This window comes from Engystomops pustulosus, chromosome 3 (assembly GCF_040894005.1).
Source record: "Engystomops pustulosus chromosome 3, aEngPut4.maternal, whole genome shotgun sequence".
NCBI classification, from domain to species: Eukaryota; Metazoa; Chordata; class Amphibia; order Anura; family Leptodactylidae; genus Engystomops; species Engystomops pustulosus.
The window spans coordinates 21,959,033-21,978,097 of record NC_092413.1 but is presented as its reverse complement, the minus strand read 5'-3'; the positions used below and the strand labels follow the sequence as shown (position 1 = coordinate 21,978,097).

At 46.0% G+C, this 19,065-nt stretch overlaps 1 protein-coding gene across 1 annotated transcript in view; it reads left to right on the top strand.

The window, feature by feature from the left end:
- LRPPRC (leucine rich pentatricopeptide repeat containing) overlaps window positions 1-19,065 on the top strand; it is a 101,520-nt gene that overhangs the window by 60,502 nt on the left and 21,953 nt on the right. Inside the window, exons 24-29 of the mRNA XM_072140266.1 lie at window positions 2,170-2,294; window positions 5,692-5,798; window positions 13,827-13,895; window positions 14,454-14,544; window positions 15,111-15,253; window positions 16,476-16,551. Coding sequence (XP_071996367.1) covers window positions 2,170-2,294; window positions 5,692-5,798; window positions 13,827-13,895; window positions 14,454-14,544; window positions 15,111-15,253; window positions 16,476-16,551 — 611 coding nt within the window. The remainder of the gene's footprint in view (window positions 1-2,169; window positions 2,295-5,691; window positions 5,799-13,826; window positions 13,896-14,453; window positions 14,545-15,110; window positions 15,254-16,475; window positions 16,552-19,065) is intronic.

The window sequence follows — 19,065 nt, the reverse complement described above, 5'->3', positions numbered from 1 at the left end:
CTGGTGTCATTGTAAAGATGAGAATCCGATCTTTTAAATTGCAGCAGGATTATGTTTGCCCGAGACAAAAAAAAACAAAAAACCCATGTTACAAAGAGACGCCAAAGAGAAACTGCTGTGAACCTATGGTAATTTACCAGTTGTGATTTTTTTATAATTTTTATATTTTTCTTCTCTTCATTCTCCGATGTATTTTTTTCCCCCCTCCCTCCTCTCTGATCTGTTTTAGCGTAGAATTTTGTATGAATTATCTTGGACTACAATAAAAATGTAAAACGTCTCCCCCCTTGAGCTTTGAAACCTATTTTTTATTATTACGTCTAAGAGCTTTTTTTTTTTTTTTTTTTTTTCTTTTCCCTAGTGTCTTTCTTTTAATTTCCTTTCCATCACTGTTATGTACGCAGAGAATATCTTTTCACATCGCGCATTCTGAGACTGAAGTCAATTAGCTTGTCCATTTGACTGGCACCATAATCGTTCATTAATTAATCGTTTTGACCTAAAACAGTTCTATTCATGCTGTGGGAATTGGGTATAGTCAGTACTTACTATAGGATAATTGTTTTGCCATCATTTTGAAAAGCTGAATTTTTCTGCGCTGAATGAAATGGCAATCACAGACTTTGCCTTTTCTCTCCGTATTTATAGATCTATCTATCTCACGTTTCAGCGCCGCTGTTGATCTCGCCTCTCAATAGACGATCCGCCTCGCCATTGTTTGATGGCTCTTCAAAGTTTAGGGCTTGGAAATTGGGGCTTAAATTGAAAAAAAGAAAAAAAAATTTAAAAATAAAATTATATCCATATCTGTTTCTATTTCGCAGCATCGGGGTCTGCACGTCATCACCTGCTGCTTTGATTCCCCCGAGTGTGACGTGACCGTAATCTAGAGCAGGATCCCTTTAAAGCTCCTCTATCTCTGCAGCTGTTTCACTTTGCAGCCATGAAATTAACCTGTAATTTAGACTTCACCCCAAATGACAAAAAAAGATGTAAACGGCTCGGTGGGGCGCGGGGATATTTCCACCTGCTTGTTGGTGTTACTGCTGTCAAATGAATGGTTCCCTTACATGGCTGCTGGTGGAGTATATCTTCAGTTTCCACTAGGCCGGGGTCTGTAGCACCAAGAAACATGGTGTTGGTATCATACTAAAGAAAATGATCTCCTCTTACAAGTGGCAATGTATCTCGGCTCGTACTAGTCCGACACTTGCCGAAATGCTTCCTGACTGTTCAGGTGAAATGCGTAAAGATACAAATCGACTGGAAAATCGGGACTGTAATGGGGACAGCCTATCACCGAGCCTGAGCTTATAACACTGAGCGTATAGTATGCTACTTGTTCCATATTTATACAATACGCACTACTGCACTCTGATATCAGTGGAAACGCAGGAATAAAAAAAAAAAAAAAGTTTAAATGATTTTGCCTTTTTTAAAGAAATGGTTTTTAAAGGAACACAAATGACCTGCTGTGTAGAGACAATCTCGGCGAGCTGAGGGTACTTGGCTCGTTATATCCCTGGTCATGTGATGTCACACAGCTGTTCAACTCGTATATACCTGGTCATGTGGTATCACACAGGTGCACGGCTCGTTATATCCCTGGTCATGTGATGTCACATAGGTGCGCGGCTCGTTATATCCCTGGTCATGTGATGTCACACAGCAAGAGTTGACCGCACAATTGCGAAATTTTCAGAGAGCTGAGGCTGGGGTAGATGGAGTAAATAAATTAGTACACTGCTGTTTAATAATGCACAGATTTATAAGGCATCTAAGAAATTAAGCTTTTTTTTTTACTTTAATAGACCCTTTTAAAAAAAAATTGGTACACGGCAAATCCCGGAGGGGCTCCGATGACGCTTCCAGAGCCCAGGCTCATTTGCATAATTTTAAAAGCTGATTTTTATAAAATGCAGGCCATTTCCAAAAATAATAGTAACAGATCCACCAAGAAGATTAAAAAAAATCTGATTATAGACATCGTTTAGGTTTTAATGCTCTCTAGTGCAACTTTTTAACTGTTAATTTGAGTTTGAGGGACATGTTCATTGAAAATGTCCCGCTCTCGAGTTAATTCATTAAAAACTTACAAGAACAAAATCGTTCTTTCCTGTCCTTAAATTTTGATCACTCTCCTTTCTCCTCCCTTGATTTGTACGACAGGAATGATCTGGTCTCCTCTCTGAATGCAATGAGCGAATGCATCGAGAAGTACAAGTGCGCCCCCCTGCTGCACGACGTGCTAAGCGCCCTGGTGGAGAAAGGAGAAACTGATTTACTGAAAAAAGGTGAGTGTGAAATACATCTTTTTTTAAATATTTACCAGTCTTCCAAGAATTTCCCAATTAGGAAATTGAAAACTATACATTGTGCAGACTGGTAGCAAGAGTTAATCTGGTATTGGAACAACAATTTGATGATATAAATGTCTTTAGGATCAGTGTTTTGCAGGACCTAGATTGATATGCTTCCTGCATCATTGCAACCCTCTCATGGTTCCTGGGGAATGGGAGCATGGATGAAGCGGGGGCGGCGGCTGTGGATGAAGCGGGGGCGGCGGCTATGGATGAAGCGGGGGCGGCGGCTGTGGATGAAGCGGGGGCGGCGGCTGTGGATGAAGCGGGGGCGGCGGCTGTGGATGAAGCGGGGGCGGCGGCTGTGGATGAAGCGGGGGCGGCGGCTGTGGATGAAGCGGGGGCGGCGGCTGTGGATGAAGCGGGGGCGGCGGCTGTGGATGAAGCGGGGGCGGCGGCTGTGGATGAAGCGGGGGCGGCGCGGCCCGGCGGCTGTGGATGAAGCGGGGGCGGCGCGGCCCGGCGGCTGTGGATGAAGCGGGGGCGGCGCGGCCCGGCGGCTGTGGATGAAGCGGGGGCGGCGCGGCCCGGCGGCTGTGGATGAAGCGGGGGCCGCGCGGCCCGGCGGCTGTGGATGAAGCGGGGGCGGCGGCTGTGGATGAAAGGGGGGGGCGCGGCCCGGCGGCTGTGGATGAAGCGGGGGCGGCGCGACGCGGCGGCTGTGGATGAAGCGGGGGCGGCGCGACGCGGCGGCTGTGGATGAAGCGGGGGGGCGGCGTGGCGGCTGGGGCTGGGGCCTCCGAGTTCTGCCCATTGTGTCGCAACCATGTGATCAGTTCTCTTGTCCGTTGTTGGCAAGCGATTGTTGTACTATATGTTGTTAATAATGTGTATGTTTGATATATTGCATACCCCCCCCCACACACACACTTCTCGTAAGGGTAGATTTTAGTTTTTTCTCCCCTTCTGCCTCTTGTACAATTCCCAGACATTGGCAGGAGCTTGGGTGTAATTTGCATTGTATGGGCTAACAATACCTAATTCTTGTCATCTCGTAGCGGCTTGGACATATCTAATCTGTGAGCTCGGAATCCATTTTTTTTTTCCTCCTAGAAATGTTTATACGAGAAGCCTAAGATAAAAGGCTTTTTGTAGCACTTAGAACATTTCGCTAACCTAAGCGTTTAATTACAAGCCTTCCCCATTGAGCTGCCTTTTTTTTTAATCCAAAGAGTCCACAGTGAGTCCAGACATTTCAACAAAGCCTAATGAATGACAGGTATTATGCTCACAATATTATCCCGGTGCCCTCCCATGTTTTCATGGATAATGAATTAAAACATCAGCGGCCATACTTCATTCTAACTCGCGGACCCTTTAGACGGAACGTTCGCCGCGGCTTTTGTGGATAATAGCCGTACATTTTGTAATTGATCTGTAATTGAGAATCACCTTTTCATTGGGAACATGTACTGCTGTGGGCACAGCGATTTTCTCATTCCTCCCTATGACTGCATGAATAGGCTTTTTTTTATTTTATTTTTTTTCACCCTTTTAAAAACTTTATATGTGATTAGGAAGCGAAAAAAAAGGTGAGCACTTCAGTTTCTCCAGGCAGCCTTTTTTTTTCCCCCTCTTAACCAAATCATTCACTTTCTGAAAAAGCCTGTTCTGCATGTGAAAGCAAGTCCCGCTCACTCACAAGTCAAGTCAATTGTACAGAGCGAGACCGGCTAAGACATTGTGCCGGTAGATGGACATCGCTGGAGGTCACTTATGGACAAAGCACCTTCTTAATTCTCCCAGATCAGTAGCTGTCACTTTACTGATTGCTGCCTGTGACGGATTGTCTAGTCGATTTAAAACTATTAAAAATAAACTAAAGGCATAAAATAATCAAAAACTAATGTAAATCACCTTACTAGCTCCCCCTCCCAATCACTTGGGTTTTTTGTGGGTTGCTACTTACTGGACCCACTTGAAGGTGAGAAACAATCCCTCAGGGAATCGGGTTATGGCCTCTGCTGGCGATTTTGGTTGTGAAGTCACTTCCTGTTTGTTAAATTAGAACAGGAAGTGGAAACTTGCATTCTGATCAGGTGTGGGATTTGCAAGCTGTCATGGCGATTTGGGACACTAAACCACCCAAAAGTCCTTATCATGGTTCATAAAACTTAAACAAAAAGCTGAGTGGTGAAATACTGAAGGCCACCTGGACACACATTCTCACCATTTCCACACCTATGCTTTAAGAGCCCCTTGTGGATTGCTACTTCCCGTACGCTCTTGACAGGAAACTATCACCGTAATATATGGTCACCAGTTCTGTCGGTGATTGGCTGAACAATTACTTCCTGTGTTTCATATTGGAACAGGAAGTTTCATCTTTCGGCACCCGGGTTAGGTGTGGATAATTGGAGTAGTAAGGGCTGATGATGGGGGTTGACAATGAGTGTTTGATGTGCACACCTCCACCGAGACATGTGTCACGTCGATTGATGTGGTGCCGATATGCTGTTCAGCACCCATATGGGCTCAGATAAGGCACTGTTAAATTTCCGAAATAATGGTTCCTGGCCACATCTCACAAAACATCCGATTAATGGGAGGTTTTTGTTGATATTTCAGCACGTTTAAACCCACATTAAGGACCTTGGACACAATTCAGAGACCATGAGGGTTGTGTTTTCAAGCAATGGGTGTTCATAAGTGTCTATACTACCAGGTGGAGGTCCGTGGTCTTCCTGCTCCCAAATAGGACAGTTCACCTGACGGTGGTTCCTGAAACGGTTCACTCCAGAATCTTGAGACTTGTGAAAAACTTGTGCTGGAATCATTAGTTGAGGTTGTGAAAGTTCCTCTGTAAGTTTTTTGTCATCTTCTAGGACAAATCCTTTTCATAGTTGGTATGTAGGTTAATTGTACCCTACACAAATGCAGATGTGACCTTGTGTCTTGTGTGTTCGGGCAGCATGTTATAGAACAGGAGGAGCTGAGCCGATTGTACACAGTGTCCTATCTACAGGCAGCATGTTATAGAGCAGGAGGAGCTCAGCTGATTATACACAGTGTCCTATCTGCAGGCAGCATGATATAAAGCAGGAGATGCTCAGCAGATTGTACATCATGTCCTATCTGCAAGCAGCATGTTATAGAGCAGGAGGAGCTGAGCAGTTCTGCAGACAGCATCCTTTATGATGAAAGTCACACACTAAGGACTTTCTCTTCGACTCCTATACCTTGAATAAATCTTTTTCCTGCAAATCTGCTCGGCTCTACGTTGAACTCCCTTTAATGTGACATTAACAGTGTGTTTTGTCCTCGCGACACATTGAAATCCTATAAATCTTGTAACAATAAAGCCTTTTCTTTTTTTATTGTCCCCCCAAAGCTGTGGACGGCTTAAGTGACTTTATGGGCGAGCAGTCGATGCTCCATGAACTTCTCTTCGCCTTCATCAGAGCCGGAAAATACAGCGAGGCCGAGAAGATCGCAGAGGTGAGTCTGGTAACCGCTCTTCCTCTAATCACAGGGTCACGGAGCGGCCATGTTTAATTGGAACGCATTTATTATGGTAACCTTTAATTATGCCTTCGTCCACTTCATATTAATAGAATATAGCTTTAATAATGGGAAGGCCGGAATAAAGAGAATAGGACGAGCTTAGTTGGCCGGCTACATAAGTAACTTCTCTATCAGTGTAATTATAGACGAGGAGCCGCGGTCTCATCTGCGTTGCGAATCTGTCTCCTTTTACTCGGCGTGGTCAGCCGGAGAGAGGAAGAAAACATGGATGAATTAGCATAAAGTCAATCTTGAATTGTGGAACAATTAAATTATAGCAGCATTCCTGGGTGTAAAGTTGTCTAATCCTCCGAGCTAAGGAATTCTTTGTAGGGACTTAAAAGCTCCGGAATTTAATTTGCGTCCGTCCTTGCTAAGATTTAGCCGTTGCGCTTGTCTTCGAGTTAATCAGCCCAAGTGCTGACGGCTAAAACGTTTGGGATTTTCATTTACCAGGATTTTTTATTTTTGTTTGTCTTTTATTTTTATTGTCCCCTCCCGCCGTGGGTAAGCAGCTTATAGGAAAGGGGCTAGGTGACAAATTTGGTCTGCTAAGGGCTTAGTATATTTTATCTGGGGCCTGATTGAAATTCTCCTTCCTGAAACTGATAAGTCGGAAGCTGGAGAGAAGTGCGCAGGGTGTAATTATGTGCCGCCACTTTTATTTTTTATATATGGTATTTTTTGTCCCAAAGCACTTGGGGTTATTTTTCTAAGGGGTGTTGTTGTACGTTATTGGCACAATGGTCGGATTTGTAATTGTGTCTTCTCCTGATCTTCCCAGGGCATTAAAAGTAAAAGGACATTCAATTATAAGACGGCGCGGCTTTAGTTTAAAGGCTTTTTATTACGGATACAGATTTTCTGTAATTGGTTTATTATAATTTTTAGATTATAAGGCAGTCAGTTGCTGCTTTCTGATAGATAGTGTAGACTAGTGCGGCTTTATACACAGTGGGCCTCATTTTATTAAGTGTCTGAGAGGAAAACTCACGGCAACCTATTACAGCGCAGCATTCATTTTAGAAACGGCTGTGGGAAAATGATAGCTGAGCTCTGATTGGTTGCCCTGGGCAACCAGAACAGGCACTGTTGATAGATCTCCCCCAGTGAGTCTAATGTACTGTATGGAATTGCTTCATTATGGGCCAGATTTTTTCTCTGGCTGGAGATCTGCTGTACGAAAAAAATTGCCATACTGCGGGGTTTAACATTTTGTGCAAAAAGTGTGGAGCAATTTCGACGCCTAAGGGTGATGGCACACGTGGTGTTTTCAACGCGTTTTTGGCACTTTTTTAAGCAGTCTGTCAAAAAACGATGCGTTTTTTGACCAGTTTGAATTAAGATAATTGGTCAAACCTATCAAAAACGCATGCGGTTTTTTAACTGGCTGCTTAAAAACGGGCCAAAAACGCGTGCAAAACGCCACGTGTGCCATCACCCTAAGTGTGTACACATATAATTATAAATCTCCATTACCATAGTAGAGAAGGCGGCCACCAACTAGGACCGCTACGGCTCATGGTGACTAATGTAGGCTATTTATTGGAGTATTACCATTTTGTGACAGTACAGCATAGCCGAGACACCTATGAAGATGATATGTAATAATATGGTTGGACATTAAAGGGAACCTGTCAGCAGCTGATTGACTTATAAACAACCAAATGGGCTTTATATGGGCTTTTGATGGTTTTCTGAACGTTATTAAGGGCAAACGCTGCCTTTATCTAGAAAAATAGTCATATCCAGGGACTGCTACAAGTCAGGGGGGTGGGGTTTGGGTCAAGCAAGTACCCCAAGGTCGACTTGTCGGGTAACTCTTGCCTCCTTAACTCTAGCTGCTACCGGCCCTGCCTCCTGGCTCTTCATCGCCTCCCCATCCTCCTGTGGTCTTGTTTCAGACCTTACGCATGCGCAGTGTGCCTGTCCTCGCCCCTCTGGCCATGCTTGTACCCGGAGAAACGCACATGTGCCACTTTCGATCCACTGCGGCACCGCGTACCTGCTAACCTGCTCCGCTGTCAGTCGTTAAAACTGACTATTCGGGAACCTGTCATCAGGAACAAGCACAATAAACCTTACTCGCCCACCACTCCTTTGTTGAAAAATCCAAAACAAGCATCCTAGCTTAAATCTGCCCCCCCACCACCAGTAAAATGTATGTCAGAAAATATTTTGTGTCTTCGTCTATGTTGTCCCACCCGTTGCGTGGTGCATGAAATGAGAAGATCTGCAGTTACTTACACAGCGCTCACTGCTAAATTTACCATGCAGCGAGGGGAACAGCATTCTGGTAAGGACCGGAAGTGCAGAAGACTTCCTCTCTGCTCACGATTTGAAGTGACACTGAGCTGTCAATCAAAACAGGGAGGCGCGGTTCACTGGCAGTCTTGAGAAACATGACTCTTTTATTCAGAATGTGACTCGTCTATACTCTTTTACAAATCAGAAAAAGGACTGTAATAAAGGTACAAAGCCTCAGTGACAGATGATCTCAGGAGATTTAACCCTTTACTAACAGGGATTACTTGTGTGAGGGGTAAACTCTAGTGACTGGTCGTCTTTAATCAAGTCCAACATTTTGGATCCCGAGATGAAGACTTCTGCTTAGAGCTGCAGTGGTTCTTCTTGTATGGATTCTGGATTCAACCGCGAGTTTTGCCTCTTGACGCCGTAAAGGGAAAATTTTGAAGTGGGAGAGGTAATGAATTGCGCGTGTTGCCATTTGCTTGGTGATTGACTGATTGCGCTTGGCATTCACAATCGCTAATAATCCACGTGATTGATAAGGTGACATGTTTAAAAAACAGTTGTTTGGAGGAAGGTGTCAAGGAAGAATGGAGGCTTTCTACGCTTTGTTATCCCTTTTGTTCTTATGCTAATGGTATTGAGCGTATTTTGTTTCTTTGCTATTGTTCCGAGCAGTTATATATTTACAGGAATGATTTTTATATATACTGAACCAAGTCAGTTCTTTATGACGGCAGGAACAGCCATGGAAGGGAGCGCAGCAATTGTCAAGAGAATCAAAAGCTTGGAGTTGTTTAAAGGGGCTCTTGTCCTTGGCAGAAAATTCATTTTATTTCATCGTAATCTGCTCTAGACCCCCGTTACTCTTTCTAGCCTCTTATTTCAAGTGGTAGAGTGAATCTCATTGCGTGTAGAAGCCGCATTCAGTGTCATCTGCTGTTATGACAATTATTTAGCTTCTGGAGAATGCAGTAGATTGCCGGTAAGCCGGAGGTCTTCTAGAAGATTCCATGGGGTGACACATTTCACAGATTTCCATTAGTCGGTGACAAACACTTGTATTTTAGGGCAACTAGGAGATGCTGGCACTTGAACCTAGAATCGTAGTATTCTTCCGACTGAAAAAGATCATTTGCAATATTTTTTTCCCATGGAGCATTGCTTATTCGTAATTCTCGATACACTACTTAAACCTAACAACGCTTCATCTAAGGTTCCCCGCAACCTTTTTGGAGGAGACATGAGTGCACTTTCTTTCCTTAAGCAGAGTATTTAATTTCCTTATTTCCCATGGAGCATTGGTGATAAGTTTCCACACACCTTCTGGATCTCTTCATTGAGAACCGTCCGTTTAGTCCCATACCCTGTTTTTCAATGCTCTTTCCAAGTCCATACCTTGGCCCTGATGAAGCTCCTCTTAGAAGAGGTCAAAATTCTTCATACCAGTACCTACTTTTTCCAACAATTGCCATATTGCATGCAGACTATATATCAGCTGCTTTATATTTATAGTGTGTAGAAACTTACACTTAGAAGCTTATCCCTGTAGGGCTTAAGAATGGTAATGACTATGATGCTTTTTTGTGAGTTTGCTTATAGTGAAACCTTATCGCTTCCCTGGCCTCGGTGTGCACATGTCGAGCTAATTCTTCCCGGGGACCACATCGGCCTTGTGATTGCCTTACAAGGGCAAAATGTCATTTTAGTACTGTATAAATGTATCTAATCCTTAACAGTTAGGTGAGCTGATTACTTCCATTTTACAGTATTCACATTAAAGGGATTGAAAAAAAAAATTGCTTCTCTTCTTCCAAAAACAGCGCCAGACCTGACCAATGTTTTGTGCAGGTATTGAAGCTCAGCTGTATTGAAATGAATGGAGCTTAGTTGCAATGCCACGCACTACCCATGGTCAGGTGTGACGCTGTTTTTGGAAGAAAGCTGCTATGTTTTTCCAACCGCGGGAGAACCCCTTTAAATATAGCACTTTGAGAGTAAGCACGGCGCCAGCTCGCCCAGTAGCCCGCCTCCGGCGCCAGCTCGCCCAGTAGCCCGCCTCCGGCGCCAGCTCGCCCAGTAGCCCGCTCCCGGCGCCAGCTCGCCCAGTAGCCCGCTCCCGGCGCCAGCTCGCCCAGTAGCCCGCTCCCGGCGCCAGCTCGCCCAGTAGCCCGCTCCCGGCGCCAGCTCGCCCAGTAGCCCGCTCCCGGCGCCAGCTCGCCCAGTAGCCCGCTCCCGGCGCCAGCTCGCCCAGTAGCCCGCTCCCGGCGCCAGCTCGCCCAGTAGCCCGCTCCCGGCGCCAGCTCGCCCAGTAGCCCGCTCCCGGCGCCAGCTGGCCCAGTAGCCCGCTCCCGGCGCCAGCTGGCCCAGTAGCCCGCTCCCGGCGCCAGCTGGCCCAGTAGCCCGCTCCCGGCGCCAGCTGGCCCAGTAGCCCGCTCCCGGCGCCAGCTGGCCCAGTAGCCCGCTCCCGGCGCCAGCTCGCCCAGTAGCCCGCTCCCGGCGCCAGCTCGCCCAGTAGCCCGCTCCCGGCGCCAGCTCGCCCAGTAGCCCGCTCCCGGCGCCAGCTCGCCCAGTAGCCCGCTCCCGGCGCCAGCTCGCCCAGTAGCCCGCTCCCGGCGCCAGCTCGCCCAGTAGCCCGCTCCCGGCGCCAGCTCGCCCAGTAGCCCGCTCCCGGCGCCAGCTCGCCCAGTAGCCCGCTCCCGGCGCCAGCTCGCCCAGTAGCCCGCTCCCGGCGCCAGCTCGCCCAGTAGCCCGCTCCCGGCGCCAGCTGGCCCAGTAGCCCGCTCCCGGCGCCAGCTGGCCCAGTAGCCCGCTCCCGGCGCCAGCTGGCCCAGTAGCCCGCTCCCGGCGCCAGCTGGCCCAGTAGCCCGCTCCCGGCGCCAGCTGGCCCAGTAGCCCGCTCCCGGCGCCAGCTGGCCCAGTAGCCCGCTCCCGGCGCCAGCTGGCCCAGTAGCCCGCTCCCGGCGCCAGCTGGCCCAGTAGCCCGCTCCCGGCGCCAGCTGGCCCAGTAGCCCGCTCCCGGCGCCAGCTGGCCCAGTAGCCCGCTCCCGGCGCCAGCTGGCCCAGTAGCCCGCTCCCGGCGCCAGCTGGCCCAGTAGCCCGCTCCCGGCGCCAGCTGGCCCAGTAGCCCGCTCCCGGCGCCAGCTCGCCCAGTTGCCCGCTCCCGGCGCCAGCTCGCCCAGTTGCCCGCTCCCGGCGCCAGCTCGCCCAGTTGCCCGCTCCCGGCGCCAGCTCGCCCAGTAGCCCGCTCCCGGCGCCAGCTCGCCCAGTAGCCCGCTCCCGGCGCCAGCTCGCCCAGTAGCCCGCTCCCGGCGCCAGCTCGCCCAGTAGCCCGCTCCCGGCGCCAGCTCGCCCAGTAGCCCGCTCCCGGCGCCAGCTCGCCCAGTAGCCCGCTCCCGGCGCCAGCTCGCCCAGTAGCCCGCTCCCGGCGCCAGCTCGCCCAGTAGCCCGCTCCCGGCGCCAGCTCGCCCAGTAGCCCGCTCCCGGCGCCAGCTCGCCCAGTAGCCCGCTCCCGGCGCCAGCTCGCCCAGTAGCCCGCTCCGATCTTGCTTTCTTCCGACAGCTATGTCTGGGTTGAGATTGGTCTCCCCCCGCCCCCCCCCCCCCACCTGAACGTTGCCTAGTTGGCCGATCTTTTTATGTAGTGTTGGTTGGTATGGTTGGTTGGTATATTTCTAGGAGTGATCAATGGCTTCTTTATATTTGGACCATAGCTAGACCTGTTGGTCCTTGATAACCAAAGCCAAGGTATAAGCTATTGTTCAGCCAGGCCCAGAATGGGCCACAACCCAAATAATTACCATAACTATACCATGAACTAAAATATCAATGACAACCCTGACAACGCTCTTTTACCACTTTTTGTTCCTTCCGTATTTTAGTATTTTTACATATATTCGTTTCCAATGGCTACGGTATATAATTTTTTTTTGGTAGAGGTGAACTTGACTCTTAAGTTAGATAAGTATAGCGCAGAACAGGAGAGATTGCTTCTCATGCAGCCTGCCAGCCGGGCTCGGATGTTTGTAATTCACTCAGATGTAAGAGATAAGCTACAAATATGGACTGCTGTGCAAGCCAAGGAGATTTAGTTAATCTGACCTAGATGTTCTTTTGATGATTGAGACCCTGTCCAAGCGCAACAGTTCTCAATATCAAAATGAAATGCAAGGATATCTGCTGTTCTAGTCGTTCGTCCTTGCAATGACAGCCTTTTTCAATCAGCCGGGAACAAGAGGGAGATTTACTATATTAAGTTGTGAGGCTTTGCAGCTCTTTAGATCATTGGCATTTGGATCTGCGATGATATTGAAAGTTGTCGGTGAATTTAACTCCAGGCTCTTCGGGAAAGAGGATTAACACAAAGTGAGACCAACTTTTACAGTGTCCTTTTATTTGCCTCCGTTCTTGAACCCACCATCGTAGGTCTGACCTCCCTACAGTCTTTCCAGGTGACTCCATTTTAGGTGTCTTGGAGGCCTCCTTAGATATCGCCTGCTAATCATATCTCATTTATTACAATTTTAAGCTCTGAAGAGCCGTTCCCAATTGTCAGCATTTGGCTTGTGTGGGCTTACTTTCATGGTTTTGGTCATTAAGCACCACCAAGTAAGTCAGTCAACTGTTCAAAGAGAAGCTGTCTGCTTTTTCACCACTGGAGGTCCATCTAAGACTTCTCACCCAACCATCTAACATGGCAGCAAAGGATCCCAAAACTGCAGTCTACCGATGCACAACCTTTATTTACAGGGAACCTGTATCATACAGCACGTATCTCTTCAGGGACCTTCTAGACAGGTCGTTGTCCAACATTGGGTCTGACATCCATCTGGAACCTCAGAACATTGGCAGCTATTCTGAAGCTAATGCAAAGAGAACCCATTGATGTGACCCTTGGAGTTCCTATTGGTTAGGATTGATTAGGAGAACGTTTTTGAAAACTTTGAAAAAAAATCGACATATTCTACTGCAGATTTCGTCCTACGTGTTGCGAAGGGTGTAACCGACGGTGAAAATCTGCCACTTGTTTTACAGTATATTGAGCAATGATTTAATCGATTTGAAAAGTTGCAGATCTCTATAGATCATCGTTTCTTCTGCCTGTGGATGGAGTAATGAAAGTCCCTCTATGTTCCGAAACCTCAATGTATATGGACACCATCAAGGGCACCTGATTTGTGACACTAAACCACCCACAGGTCCTTTTGGACCAGTAGTTTAGTGTCCCAAATCGCGCTTTAGCTAGTTCTTCTGTGGCCACTATTTAAAAAAAAAAACAAAAAACTTTTACCCGTAACTCAGTCCTCTGCTTACTACACCCCGGCTTCACCGTGCATGCGCTGCGGTTATGGCTCTTGTACAGTTAGGACGGGTTCTTTGGCTTCAGTTTTTTGAATAACTTTGCAGATATGGGGAACACTCGTGATTGGTCCAATGCCTCTTTAGACCCATCTTTGGGAGAATAAAGGTTTTTTTTTTCTTGTTTTTTTTTAATAAATGCCCAGTACAAAGGGACTAGCTGAAGGACAATTTGGGTCTAGAAGGACCTGTTGGTGGTTTATTTTCCCAAGTCGCAGTTCCCTTTAAATGGTCAGTCGATGGAAAAAAGTCAGTTTTGTCGTCTTTCTATCCTCATGGTGGACCTTTCCCTGTTTACTTTAAGTGCAGTGTAATATTATGTAATACTAAAATTGTAACTTTTTTTTCCCCCAGACACCCGGCTTGAGAGCGCATCCCACCAAGATGAGTTGGTTTACAGATCGGTGCATCAGAACAAACCAGGTAGATGGATTGTACCCAGCAGTCACCACCCTCATGATCACCGGAACACGGCAATCCAGTTTCTTCTAATTTATGGAGCATGCTCAACCTGATGCTACTCCAACTAAGGAGAAACTGGACCCCTATTCTCTTATTTGGTCTAAATTCAACAGTCCGATTGTAATCATCTATCCTCCAGCTAAAGGATCACAATGGAACTTGGGGCCAAAACCTTCATAGATTTTTGTCTGATCCCCTCTAAAATGTGCACCCTGTGATCCTAATTCCGAGCCCCTTTATTGCAGAATTGAGACTAATAATCCCCAACCTAATTTGCCTGGAATTGGGCTCATGGTTCCTCAGAAAACTGCAGCTAAGACAGTTCCTTTTTTTGGTAGCTTCAGAAAAATTTGCCAATATACTATATAATATACTAGTCCTGTAACCCCTTTATTGTGGGTTGGGATACCTTGATAGATGGCAGATTAGGTACAATGGTCTGGCTTATATTACCTGCCTTGGGAAGTGATGTATCAACTAATGTTATCCTGAAATTCTTTCTTTTTTTTTTTTTTACAGGTGGAATTGTTGGAGAAATGTGTAGACATTTCCCAGAAACTATTTGACAGCAATAGGGAAGACTTGTACTATCAACTATTCAAAATATATGGTGGGTGTTATTCATAGATATAGTAACCAAATCTTCTTTCCTTAAATATGAAAATGATGTAAGTTCCTAGCTTTATACAGGAAAGGCTATGAATATCTGTTGGGCGGGGGCGGTCCTACATCTGTGTTCTCCGCCTATGAGGAGCTGAGTGACTCTGAAATTCCCATATTCTTTGGAGAGACATTTAAGATTGTCAATTCATAAAGTGGTGGTGTTAGTAATTAGTGGTGGGTTCCCATTCTGTTTGTTTTTGCATGATATTGGGATGCACCCGTTCAGGGTATGTAGGGTTTTCGTGAACCGGACTTGGTTGTGTCTGGCATGGCAATGTGGCGTAACATCTGACACAAGTTTTGGCCAATTCTGCACAAACTTTTTTAGCTGTACGAGAAGATCCAAGATCAATGCAATGATGCGTAAGGTAGGAATTCTGTGGACTAAGGGCATCATTTACATGTGGAAGAAGCAATGTTTGTTCACTAGTTTAGGGAAGGATTCTTTACAGTAATTGTAGTCAGACTTGGTTTCTCCCAGGTTCTTATAACAGTCATATCTTTATGTTACAGACAAAAATAACAACTGGGAAAAGACAAAGATCGCTTGGTCCAAAATGAAGGAGGAAAACATCCTACCCCAAGAGACGACACTGGCCCTCATTAAAGGGATATTTAAAAAGAATGGACAAGATATTGATGTTCACATCCCGGAGGTAACATTAAATGCTTCAAAGTGTGAATTGTGGTTAAAGTTAAGATTCCTGTTGACAAGGGATTCCTTGTCCAGAATTTAACTCATTTAAACTACTGGCCCCCTTTCTAAAATTATTTTTATCCAAAATCTACTCCAGATCTGAAAGTGAGCTGAAAAGAGTCATATTTTGAGTCGTATGAGTAACTTTTTGAAGCTGTGGGTGAAGAATCCTTTGACTCCCCTATCTTAAGTTCTGTAGTAGTTAGAAACATCTTGGTGTGAAATTAAAGATAAAAATTTCATATTTCAGATCATCCTTGTGGTTCTGTGAGCTACATGACAGATATTGGCAGTTAAAAACCGGAACCAAGAGCCAAATTTTATATCAAAGAATTATTTCTTAGATTTAATATGACGCCAAAAGTATCGTTCAGGCACTACAGAACTCAAGATGTGAAGCCTCAGAAGCTATTCTTACCCTGCAGCTTCTGAAGGTGACTCATCTCAGGCAAAATATGACTCTTCTCTGCTTGTTTTCACATGACTCTTGTTGGAGATTTTTTTTTTTATAGGTAAGTGAGATAACATGCATGAGGGAATTCTAGAAAGGATATTTTATACCCTACCTGAGGGGCTAGATTAAAATCTAGCGTCAAAATCCATCATGATAAACTAGGGACATTACTCATAAATCCAGGCACCGTGACTGTGGTAACCTTATATTTTCCATGGCTTTCTCCCTTCTAAAATCAACTTTTAAAGTTATGCTAATAGGACAGGCTCTGAGGGGCATTAAAAGAGCCCCTCCGGGCTAAAGATTCACAGGTAGGTACCCTGTGTAGAAGCCCCACCCCTACACAGAGGAGAATCTAGTGGAGGAGTAAATTGCTGAGGCAGCAAGGGGTGCATCCTCTGCTTGCTGTTATCTCACACTGCAGGAGGGGAGAGGCGAGCTTATGCACAGTAACGGCGCATTTAGCTGCAACTCGGAGTAGCTTTAATAAGGCCCCCTTAGTTTCTGGCTCATTAACATAATTGTAAAAGTTGATTTTAGAAGGAAGGATACCATGTATAACAAATATAAGAAGATTACCCCAGTCACGGTGCCTGGATCTATCAGTAAGTGTCCCTGGTTTATCATGGACAAGGATATTTATGGTAAAATCTTGTGACTGGTTCCTTTTTAGGTTTATTATGATAGAGGAGTAACATTTTTATTTATTTTTCTTCCTTTGTTTTAGCTTGAGAATATGCCTAAATCAGTCCGAAAATCTGGTACACGGGTCATAGACTTATGCAGGGAAGGCAAGATTACAGGTTTGTATTCCATGTCTTCATCTTTCATCTTCAGGGGTTTCGGTAAATAAGATCCTTGTTTGGGTAATTACCTGTATATGGTACCTGGGCCGTGTTATGGTTGTGGCATGGGGCTGTTTTCTATGTAGCCCCATATGAATCCTGCTACCAGTACATTTACCTACTCCTCCAAGTGTTAAGGTGCGACCATTCAGAGTGTCGTCCCGGCTCATCATCCCAATCTTTGCTATAAATGCTCCCACGCGTTTCAGTCTGGATTGCGGTTTCAATGAAGTGTTTGTTGCGGCGCAGTCTCGCTCTGGTGGGTTATCTGTGCGAGATGTATGGCTAGCGTCGTTTTAAAATTTCAGATTTTCCTTTCATAACCTGACAGTTTTTGTGAATATGTGAAATAAAACTATTAATCAGTCAAAGAAGCGCAGAAACACTCCCCCCCCCCCCCTTTTTTTTTTTTCGTTTAAAGGAAAGATTGCAAAGAAAATGTTCCTATTTTATATCTGCGTGTGCCGTCTTTGTGTTGTTTTTAACCCTCACCCACCCTCAACATAGAGCAACTCATCCTCATTCGCTATCATTTGGTGCTGCGTTGCATTTCCATTGCCACCTTGTGGCCTAAGGCCCTGTTCATACAGCTATTTTCAGACCATAACTTACTCTCTGCAATATTTGCAGGTCCAAATACTGCCCCAGGACCTGGTCTCAATGTGAAATAGTCATATATGATGCTAGGAAGAACTACAGCCCAGTATGGAAAACGGAACAGTATGGAGGTGTCGTGCTATGGGAACACGGGGACTCCTGGAATCTTTATATGACGATGTCAAACGTCTGGGCCCCCTTTCCCCACCGCCCTTTATCTATTGAGATGCTCCGGTCTCTTGGTAGATGCGGGCCCGATATTGCCAGGTTGGACCTACTTTAGACCAGGTCTGATCTGGCGGAGATTTCTGCTATAGCCTCTGATGGTTTTCCATTCAAGCACCTGTCCACCCTGTGTGCATAGAAATCTCTCCAAAGTGGTGTAGAAGGGGAGATTTGCATGTCTTATCCACCAGAAAACTAGCTGAGAACTCATATATCCCACCCCCCATTGTATTTGACTTTTTTGGCCATTGTGTAATTCCTCCTTTTTCCTCTGGGAGTGCTGTTGGGATGTTGAACACTTAAGAACAGGTTCTTCTTTAGTTTGCAGTTTAATTGGGAAATGTTCAAGATGTTCTTTATTACAATAAAAGATTGTGCATAACTCGTTACCTCCAAACAATGAATGAGATTGTAATGTGGCGAATTACACTAGTGGATTATAATACAGGTGGTTTTTGTTGGCAGAGACCCAGGCATTCTAGGTGGCCCATGGCCATCAAATCGCCAACCAAATTTTATACTCCAAAGGAGCTTCACCCATGAAATCCTCGTACATCTGTCTGTTCCTGCTCTCAATATACATGTACACAAGAGTCATTTTATGACTTTTTGAAGGTCCTCCAAAGGTCCTTAAACCATAGATTGAAAGCAGGAAGAAGGAACCCAAGAATTCTAGTACCATATGTACGAAGTAAATTCTGGACTTGTAGCGGCTATAATACTCATACAGCCCAGCGCAGTCTTAATTCCGCCATAACTCGGACCGAAAAATTCATTTTAGACTGTCACTTTTCAACTTTGACTTAAATCAGATACGGTATTTCTGCTGATTTCTGTGAGTGGGTGAATCAAAATATAAATAATATGCACTCACCGGCCACTTTATTAGGTACACCATGCTAGTAACGGGTTGGACCCCCTTTTGCCTTCAGAACTGCCTCAATTCTTCGTGGCATAGATTCAACAATGTGCTGGAAGCTCCTCAGAGATTTTGCTCCATATTGACATGATGGCATCACACAGTTGCCGCAGATTTGGCGGCTGCACATCCATGATGCGAATCTCCTGTTCCACCACATCCCAAAGATGCTCTATTGGATTGAGATCTGGTGACTGTGGAGGCCATTTGTGTACAGTGACCTCATTGTCATGTTCAAGAAACCAGTCTGAGATGATTCCAGCTTTATGACATGGCGCATTATCCTGCTGAATGTAGCCATCAGATGTTACAGGGTACATTGTGCTCATAAAGGGATGGACATGGTCAGCAACAATACTCAGGTAGGCTGTGGCGTTGTACCAAGGGGCCCAAAGAGTGCCAAGAAAATATTCCCCACACCATGACACCACCACCACCAGCCTGAGCCGCTGATACAAGGCAGGATGGATCCATGCTTTCATGTTGTTGACGCCAAATTCTGACCCTACCATCCGAATGTCGCAGCAGAAATCGAGACTCATCAGACCAGGCAACGTTTTTCCAATCTTCTACTGTCCAATTTCGATGAGCTTGTGCAAATTGTAGCCTAGGTTTCCTGTTCTTAGCTGAAAGGAGTGGCACCCGGTGTGGTCTTCTGCTGCTGTAGCCCATCTGCCTCAAAGTTGGACGTACTGTGCGTTCAGAGATGCTCTTCTGCCTACCTTGGTTGT